General features: G+C 39.6%; 1 protein-coding gene across 1 annotated transcript in view; it reads right to left on the reverse strand.

The window, feature by feature from the left end:
- Positions 1-2,530: 2,530 nt before the first annotated feature.
- HMGXB4 (HMG box domain containing 4) overlaps positions 2,531-9,406 on the reverse strand; it is an 11,018-nt gene continuing 4,142 nt past the window's right edge. Inside the window, exons 5-11 of the mRNA XM_010080101.1 lie at positions 9,348-9,365; positions 8,058-8,139; positions 7,525-7,589; positions 7,125-7,230; positions 6,403-6,572; positions 5,078-5,200; positions 2,531-2,706 (exon numbers count right to left, since the gene is read on the reverse strand). Coding sequence (XP_010078403.1) covers positions 2,662-2,706; positions 5,078-5,200; positions 6,403-6,572; positions 7,125-7,230; positions 7,525-7,589; positions 8,058-8,139; positions 9,348-9,365 — 609 coding nt within the window. The 3' untranslated portion in view covers positions 2,531-2,661. The remainder of the gene's footprint in view (positions 2,707-5,077; positions 5,201-6,402; positions 6,573-7,124; positions 7,231-7,524; positions 7,590-8,057; positions 8,140-9,347; positions 9,366-9,406) is intronic.

The raw sequence follows: 9,406 nt of genomic DNA on the forward strand, positions 1-9,406 counted from the left end.
GAGCCGAGGCTGCGATCGACCAACAGGCTGACCCGGGGAACGGGGACGTGCTAATAACCTGCTCAAATCCCGGCCTGACGCTGTCCCGTGTGCTGATCTCAGCACCACGAAGCCGCGTGGAAGTGAGGCAGCACGGACGAAAAACGTCCCGCTGCGATGGGTGGTATGTCTCCCTTCAGAAAGGTCCCCAAGTCGTCAGCGGCCTTGGAGCGATATTTTGGGTGGCCCGTGCTGCCCAAGGAAAGAGCCTGCCTGCAAACGGAGTTTGATGAGCTTAGAACCGGGTGCGTTTTGCTGAGAAACACTGAATACTAGTAGTAACAACAGCTGCAGAAAACGCAGTGCATGCCAGAAATGAATGACGATACTCCAAATGTTAAAAAAAAAAATTATATTGTAAGTACAGTACAAAAAAGTTTTCTTTACATAATTGTAATCTGGATCAGCAAGGAAATAACAAAAATATAAAAACTGCTAAGTCTTGCCAAAGTTTTCCCTCTAGTACCAAATACCACAAGATACAGATTATACAAAGTCTACAAATTTTAAATAAAAATACACCAGGATTGTGTGTTTTTCAAACTCTTTCAACAGTTTTCCATTGTACAGACAACAAAGATAAAGCTGATCCCCTTCTGTTCCTTAGCAGATCTACCCCTTCACCACGATGCTCTCAATTGTAAAGGGCTGGAAAGAGACGGTTATTTTGTGCTGCTCCCAAGAGCAGATGCTTTAGTATGGGCCAGGATCCAAAGCGGGATCAGACTGCCTCCCTCCTGGGCCCTTCCCAATTCCAGGCTCACTGGGATTAGTCATATATTGTTAAAACATGTATGTTCTCATCTGAAAACCTTCTGCCTCCTCCACTAACTGACTGAGAAAACCTAACACTGCACTGAGAAAAACTCTGTAAGAGACAGACTACCTTGTATAGGCACAGCTGGGGAATACATGGTAGAGTAGAGTGGTGAGAAAAACCCTCCTGCACACCTGAGGATTTAATATGATTTGGGGCTCAGGCACACAGAGGGGCAGCTCACTTTCAACTGCCCTGAAAAACAGAAGCTAGACTTCAGATTCGAAGTAAAAAAGTGTTCTGTAATTTTAGAACTTTTATGTTATAAGGCTGGAAGGCTAGAGTCAAATTATATTTCAGTTGTTACATCGACCTTCACAAGATAGCCTGTTTCTACAAACACTTAAAGTCTTCCTGGTGTTTCCCCATACAATGCCAATGCTTTACTACACATATAGCTGATTCCTGCAGGAAGTGGGGTGAGGCAAACTGGATTAATATTTTCCACACACTGTTGGTGGAGGGAGGGATTTTTGCCTTTAAATTATGTATATATGTATATATATACACAGAGAAATATACAGGATAAATTGTTACAGATATTGGTAAAAGTTAAATACATATGATATGAACACCACATACACACACATACAGACACACAAAAGCCTATAAGACAATCAAGTGCTCTTCTGCGGCTCCTCTTCTAGAGGAGCAGAAAACCAAACACCAAGTATGTGGCTGGAAGGTAGGGGAATTGGTCCAAGCAAAGCACCACATGTTCCTTACTCAGCTTTAACTGCTTCAAACTGGTCATTAGTCACTGCCTCACAGCAGCACCATGGCTCTTTCAATACTGCTGGTGAAAGGGATGGGGGATCAGCAATCCCAGAAACCAAAGCTGTCTGTTCACAAAACAGGTGCAAGATGCGCAGAAGTGATCCAAGTTTCTCCCATCAGCTTCCACGCTCCTCTCTATCAAAGCAGGCTGATCATGCCCTGGAAAAATCATCAGCAGGTTCATTCTCTCAAGCCAGTGCAGTTGTTTGATATATTGTGCTAATGACAATTTGAGTGCAACTCCACAAGAAAAGATTAAATTTGTTGTCATCTTCTACTTTGTTTCAAATGCCAGCTACCAGACCAGCCAGCTGACACTGACTGCTTTCAGTTATTACTGACTGAAGAGGGAAGGCTGGAAGAAGTGACCAAAGGCAAAGACCTCTGTATGTTTGATCAGCTATCCAGCTTTCCCCACAAGCAGTAGATTTTAAACTGACCAACAGTTAGAAATAGAGTTAGTGAAGAGTTCAGTTCTATTCCTTGGTCCAAAATACATTACAATCTCTACCAGCCCACAGAATATCAGAATCCTTCAGACTGGAAGGGATATCAGGAGGTTATCTGATCCATCCCCCTGCTTAAAGAAAGTCCAAACAGAGCAGGCCGCTCATTCAGTTTTTGAATATCATCACAGATAAAGAGTCAACAACCTCTCTGGGCCACCTGTTTCAATGACCCCTCTCATGGTGATGTCTTTTTCTTTATATCAAGAAGCCCTCTCTCTGGCTGCTTCCCCCACTAAAAGATTTGAATTTAAGGTGAATATCTCAAAAGCTTTCTGAATTCTTCATACAAAGTACTTTCAGATTGGACGACATTTAACCCATCAACACAAAAGGGTTTTCTCAGCTTAACTTCACAACTTTTCATAAAACAGAAGTCAAATAGTTACAATCCTATGTATATACTATACAGATACAAAAATTTAAAACCCTACACACGGAGCCCTTTGGGAGTGCCGGCGTAGTGCATATGTATACAAGTCAGTTACACAGAGGTTGAGTACATCCCAGGATCCTTTCCCATCAAAGTCCAGGCATGATGTAGGCGATGTTATCTAGTGTGTTTGACTGGGAAAAGAAATTCAATATCTTTTAGTGTCAGGTAATGACTCAAAATCCTTAAAAAATGACACAGACAAGGGTACTAAGCACGTTCACTTGTCTTACAAGTTATCATATGATGAGACAACCAAATCTGCCTAGGCATCACCACCATTGCTAAGCTCATTTTCACATTTTTGGAAATGTAAGTTAACTAAATATAAAGATAGCCTCAGTATTTGTAAGCACCTGAAAACAATGAAAATGCTTGAAGCTTTCCTCAAGTGACCTCCTCCTTATGAACACCATACTCTGAATGTGAAACAAGCCACACTGACGATGTCACATCACCCACAGGAAAGACTAGTGATGAAAGACTTGAACAAAGTGATCAAAGTTGTAGCACATAAAAAAAAAAAACCAACTTAATACTCACAAGTCCTTTATGAAATTCTGCTGTGTAAAAGTAAAGAGAAAGACCATCAAACACACCCACTAACAGGGTGTCAGATGGGAAAAAGAAGTGCCCTCCAGTCTTCCTTGCAAAACGTAATAGAATTCTGAGAGTAAGGGTCCTTCTTGTGCACACCAGAAAACAAGATCCAGCAATATATTATCTGTATATTCTTCATATGCAGTATTTCAGAAAGCTTAAGCCTGTGGCTGGATGGCTGAAGAAGGCCTTAGGAATGCCACCTTTTAATTGCTGAAGAATGAGGAGCTGGATCTGCAAGAACTGTCATTCTAGCATTTAAGAATGCCACCTACTGACTGAAAAGATAAATTGCATTCTACATGCAACAGGACCACTGACAATTTTATCCATGCCCTAACACACCACTGTCATTATGTGTCTTATGGTGAAATAAGAATAATTTATTATCAAGGCTGAATATGAATTTTCAGAAGTGAAGGGTAAGTGCCTTAAGCCACCTTAAACTCCACTGCTCCTTATAACAAATTGATCAAGTTTCCAATATACTAGTCATGTGGTGTCATTGCTCTGAATGCACTTGGCAAACAAGAAGGAAAAAAAGGATGTTTTTCCATGGCTTAGGATGGGAACACCCCACTGACTCAGCTTTTGTGTAGACATCCAGTTTGTGGGAGCTCACAGCCTAACCTGTCAACTTTGTTGCTGTTGTTGTTAACAGTCCTTTCTCAGAATGAATCAATGTTTGGACTGCCTTATTATATAACATGCCAATTCATACCCATTTGTGGTGTTCTCTCTGACAGATTTGGTTTTAATATCTTCATTTTTGCAGACTATTTATTTTTCATTTTTGCTCCTCTCCTTCTCTGTTTTATTAATGTCTCCTGTTGGAGGTATGACTCCTGATTCCTTTTTTCTGCTGCTGCCATCTTAATCTATGTCCACATCATGCTACATAGATGCCACAAGGTGTTGCTAAATCAGGGCTCAATAGAAAGTGTAGTTTAAAGTGCAAAAGAACCTGTAGTTAGACAGTTCTTTAAAACAGAAACTATTCTTCTCTCCTTTAAGAAGGTTACAGCCACATGTAAAAGGCTCTACTCAACTACATGAGGAATCCTGAGATCACAAGTTATTTTATATCCTACTAAAGGAAAAACATATTGTGTGATACAAATCAGACAGAAGGTGCTTTTTACTTTTTAATGGAAAATTTGAAATTTCAAAAATACTGGTATGTGTACAGGCACTTTTATTTGGTTCAGATGGATTTATTCAGATGGAGAGAGTTGGGTTTGTTCAGCCTGGAGAAGAGAAGGCTCCAGGGAGACCTTATAGCAGCCTTCCAGTACTTAAAGGGGGCCTACAGGAGAGATGGGGAGGCACTCTTTATCAGGGAGTGTGGTGATAGGACATGGGGTAACAGTTTTAAGCCTAAAGAGGGCAGATTCAGATGAGATATTAGGAAGAAATTTTATTCTGTGAGGGTGGTGAGGCACTGGAACAGGTTGCCCAGGGAAGCTGTGGATGCCCCATCCCTGGAGGTGTTCAAGGCCAGGCTGGATGAGGCTTTGACCAACCTGGGCTAGTGGAGGGTGTCCCTGCCCATGGCAGGGGGGTTGGCACTTGATGATCTTTAAGGTCCTTTCCAACCCAAACCATTCTATGACTCTATGATTCAGTCACTAAAATAGCATCTACACACACTGCAATCAATGGTACAAACATTAGATCAGTTGCCACTGGAAAAAAAAAAGTTGCACAATACTGTACAACAGTAAGATTTCAAAGAATTTCAATAGATATTCCTCTATAAAAGTGTATATTAAACAATGTATATAAAACAATTTTCATATTGCACTGGAATTATAATCACATCATAAGACTCATTCATTAAAAAACTCGAGCTGAACTCTACTGAAATGATCAGCGCTAGAATGGAAATAATCACAAGGAACTCACCAAAACGTGCTTAGGGCAGCCATTCAACTCAGGTAGCTGTGCGGTCAGACATGTTAATGGGCCCAAAGCACAGATGATGGAATCTAGAAGAACTGACAAACTTCCTGAAACAGCCACCATTCCCTGGAAGTAAGGAAACAAAAAAATTGATAGGAATGACTAGTGGAAACGATGTTTCTTTCACAACTGTATTCTCATGCAGACACAGTATTTTCACTCCTCAGCTCCTCTAGTCCACTTTCATTATTTACAGTCACAAAACTATGCCACGTGCTTCACAGAGAGACTGCTGTCTCAAAAAATTTAATAATTCAGTAGGCAACATACCAGTGTAGGAAAAAAGTAGGGAACACCAGAAAAGGCCAGAAGTTGTCAGCTGCATCAATTTTTGTAATGTAATTTCTTTACCATTTCATACCACCTATTTTGTTAACTACATGAGTCCTAAAGACAATAGTTGTTTTATTATTTAAGTCTAAAGAAAAGCTAAGTCTCTAACAAATGTTTTAGTTATTGATATACTTTCAGGAAAGGGAATTTGTTTGTGTGCCTTTCTGTAAAGGGGGAGATTTTACTGCAATTTGTTCCTCTGAAGAATGACCTCAATTGGTCATACCAGAAACAAAATGCAAGCACATTTATTTTACTGTTGATAAAACAAGCAAGCATAGTGGGATGAGATGATCACGTTAGCAGTAAAATTCTTGATGTATTTGAGCCAAATACGTGTTCTCCTTACAGGCTGGGCTGGGTTCTGAAAGTAAGTGTGTGTGTGAGCACCTGCATATAATCATTATCATCTAACAGTAGGAAGCCAATAAAATATGACATCTTCTAGATTACCAGGCAAGTCAAAACAATAGAAGCACCCATCCAAAGCACTTGCAATGCGATACTGCCAGAAAACAACAGGACATGCAAAAACATCTTGGTAAATGCCTTCTCCGACAGTTTTCTAGGAAGGCTTGAGACAGTAACAGAAACTGGACCAGAGATTGGCAAAGATAGCAAGGAAGTATCAGATCCAAGGTGAACACATAGTAAGAAAAGACCGAAGAGTTTGTTGAACTAAGAATAGCCTTCAAGGACCTAGAGCTGCAAAAGATCTGTCTTTCTTTGATGCCTACTGTTTACTGAGAGACATAGCTTTTTATTTCACTGAAAACAAACAGGAATGCATCAAAGAAACACAACATGCCACCTCTAATTTCTCTTCCTGACAGAAAAGCATGGCTAAACTTTTAAATAAAATACAGTAACAATGTCCCCCAATCCTGTGTGTAGATCACATGACATCACTGTGACACTACTGGTTAGAGACTCACCTCTGTTTCTTGCAGTCTGTGTCCAATGAGGCTCAGAGATTCACCCAGCAACTGCAGGTGTGCAGCTACATCAATAGGATCTGTCTCAGGGGCTTTGGCTGGTGAAGAAGACACCATCACAGTGCTGGTGGGGGATTTCTTATGAGGGGAAATCACTCCTGTTGGAGAAGCTGGAAACAAACAAATTAAATTTATCTTCTTTCATTCTTCTATTTACAAGCCTATTTACTTAGTAAAGTTCAAATCTCAAAGGCACTAGATGCTTAAATAGCTCTGTGGAGCTGGTCCTGCAGCCTTTGGAGTCAAAACTTTCCTTCCATGTGTGCAAAGCATCTACCTCAGATGAACACAATTTGTGAGATTTGGCTTGGGATATTTGGTAAAATACCAAGCCAAGAATAACCCTTTTTCATCTTGTAGCAAGCTAATCCCACCAGAACTTCCTTGCTGCCTCTTCTTGGTTTACATTTCAAACTCTAAACTGCTAAAAACAATACCATCCTACAAAATGGACATGGAAATCTTTTTTTTTTTTAATGCTGATGTCATTCTCACTTTCACAGAAATGTTGTTTTTGAGTAATATGATGAGCTAAATGACAAGACTTGAGAGAAATCTGGTAGGGGTGTGAAGAAGGAAAGGACCTTTGTTCCTGTTCCACAGGCAACACTATCTTCCCTGTCCAAGAAAGAAGACCAGAGCAAATAAAGCGCAACAATTACCTTTTATTTTTGGTGCACCATCTGAAGATGATGCCTTTCTCTTCACAGTGGTGGCCTCTGCTTTATTCTGCTTGTGTTGGAGATACTGAGCTTTCTGTTTCCAGATCTGCAGTTACCATGGTATGAAAAGAGAGATTTGTAACATTAGGTAATTCTCTTACCTGATGCCAGGACCTGGAGGCAGAATGACGTTACACAGCTAACTCATGAAGCAATACCATGAGAAAAAAATGGTTGCTTTTATGATCGCAAGGGCAAGACTGCCATGCTTTCCATCTTTACATACTTTGGGGACATAGGTAGCATTTTTCAAGGTATGGTGGCAATGGTGCCAGCGTGTTCTGACCTAAGCACCTACTTTACAGAAATCATTTTACAAAAGCGTCCCACACACACTCACCAGTTTATCCTTCTCAGGTAGCTGCTTCCACACCTCTGCCAGTTTTTTACTTAGCTCTCCAAAATCTGGCAGAAGGAAAGAAGAAAAATCTTTAAAGCAAATATTTAAAACAAATGAAGTAATAAAATCATGGAGAGAACATAGGAAATTTACTGGCCCATGGATACACCTTTAGGAAGCAACCCACTCCACAACTGGAACTCTCCACACTGTCCTGAAAATGACTGCCAGTGTGCCTGGTGTTTGGAATATAAGGTCACACATGTATATACCGGAAAGTGACACAATGAATAGAACACTTTAAGTAAAGGAAGAAAGAGACAGAAATTTCTTTATCCAGATTCACAGCTTGGTTAAAATGCAATAAAATCAAATAATGAAATACACTCCTGTCCCCTTTGCCATCTCAAAGAAAATTGTGAGATTCTTTTCATTCTGTCCCAATTAAGAGATTGGTATGAAACAGAGATGCTATGTTCTGACAATTAATCCAACTGGTGTGTAATCAAGAGAAGGCTGGATTATTCTCTCACCTATTCCAGGGTGCTCAGACAGAATAGTTGTTCGATATTCCTTACAGAACACTTGATAGGCAGACATGTTTTTCTTCTTTGGCTAGTCAGAAGAAAAAAAGGAAACACATGTTTTTAATTATAATGAGAACTACTCAAATTTAATAAGAATTTGGCACTTATTGAAGACTTAAAGAAAGATGTGGTGCTTAGATCAGAAACCTAAAAAAAGCAGGGTTTTACATGTTCTAGCTGAATTTTCTGTTTATGAAAGTACAGGAACCAGCCAGAACCAGTCTTAGTACAAAGCTTATCTTGCAACAACTCTATCAATGCATTTCATTCATAAATTACAACAACCTGCTATTCTAAATGCAGGATCAACGTACAACTCTGTTAATATATCTCAGTTTAAAAACTTAAAATAATCCCGTATCTGTCACACTATTCACAGTACCTATCATAGATCTGTCAAAACAATTCAGTCCTCATCACAATGTTTTGTTCCATTGCTTGCACCCTTCCAAAACGCTTTAAACTGGCAGGAAAATAGATGGTATAAGTACATTGACAGCAGAGGCATAAGCAGTTGCCGAGCTACGATCAGAGAAAACTTACCAAATAGAACAGAATAATGGCTGAACAAATTTGGGCTACATCTGCTCATTTCCTGACACAAAGCAACTCTTGTCTATCTGAACATATAGAAACTGCTTTTCCCCATTTATATACTTACACAGCTACAGTATATCACCTGTACACTCATTCATACGCTAGCTACCATTTCTCCTACTCATATTTTTATACACCAACCAGGGAAAACTGAATTTATGAGTACAGGACAAAACAGAATGTGGTAGTCTATAAAAATTAGAATTTAATTTGAACACAGGAGTAAATGGGTAAATATCCTCACTTTTCAGGCTAAAGCTTGATTCCTTTTTACAGGAACTGTGATGATGGATCACTAGTTCAAAAGTCTGCCCAGCAATAGCTAAAACAGGTTACCTTAGAAAAGGACGCAGTTGTGTTTGGTACATAATCTGTACCAAGCAAACGAAATATAACCTTTTCAAAGAACCTTTATCAGCTAAAGACTGCCTATGCCACTAAATCAGAACGATATATATTCCTTTTGCTACAAACAGAAATCACAGTGGCTGACACATTTTTCCAAACATACTTCAGTGAAACCATGGATCCTAGGTATTAGTTATCCTTCTGTTTCAATTTAACATGCTTTTGTAATGGAGTGCCTAACTCACCATTACCCATCACTCAATTTCTATTTTCCCTTCAATTTTTCCTTACTTTTTCTCTTTCCCTTTCCTTTTCTCTTTCCTTTTCCTTTTCTCTTTCCTTTTCCTTTT

The sequence above is a fragment of the Pterocles gutturalis genome, unplaced genomic scaffold (assembly GCF_000699245.1).
Source record: "Pterocles gutturalis isolate BGI_N339 unplaced genomic scaffold, ASM69924v1 scaffold53404, whole genome shotgun sequence".
Lineage (NCBI taxonomy): Eukaryota > Metazoa > Chordata > Aves > Pterocliformes > Pteroclidae > Pterocles > Pterocles gutturalis.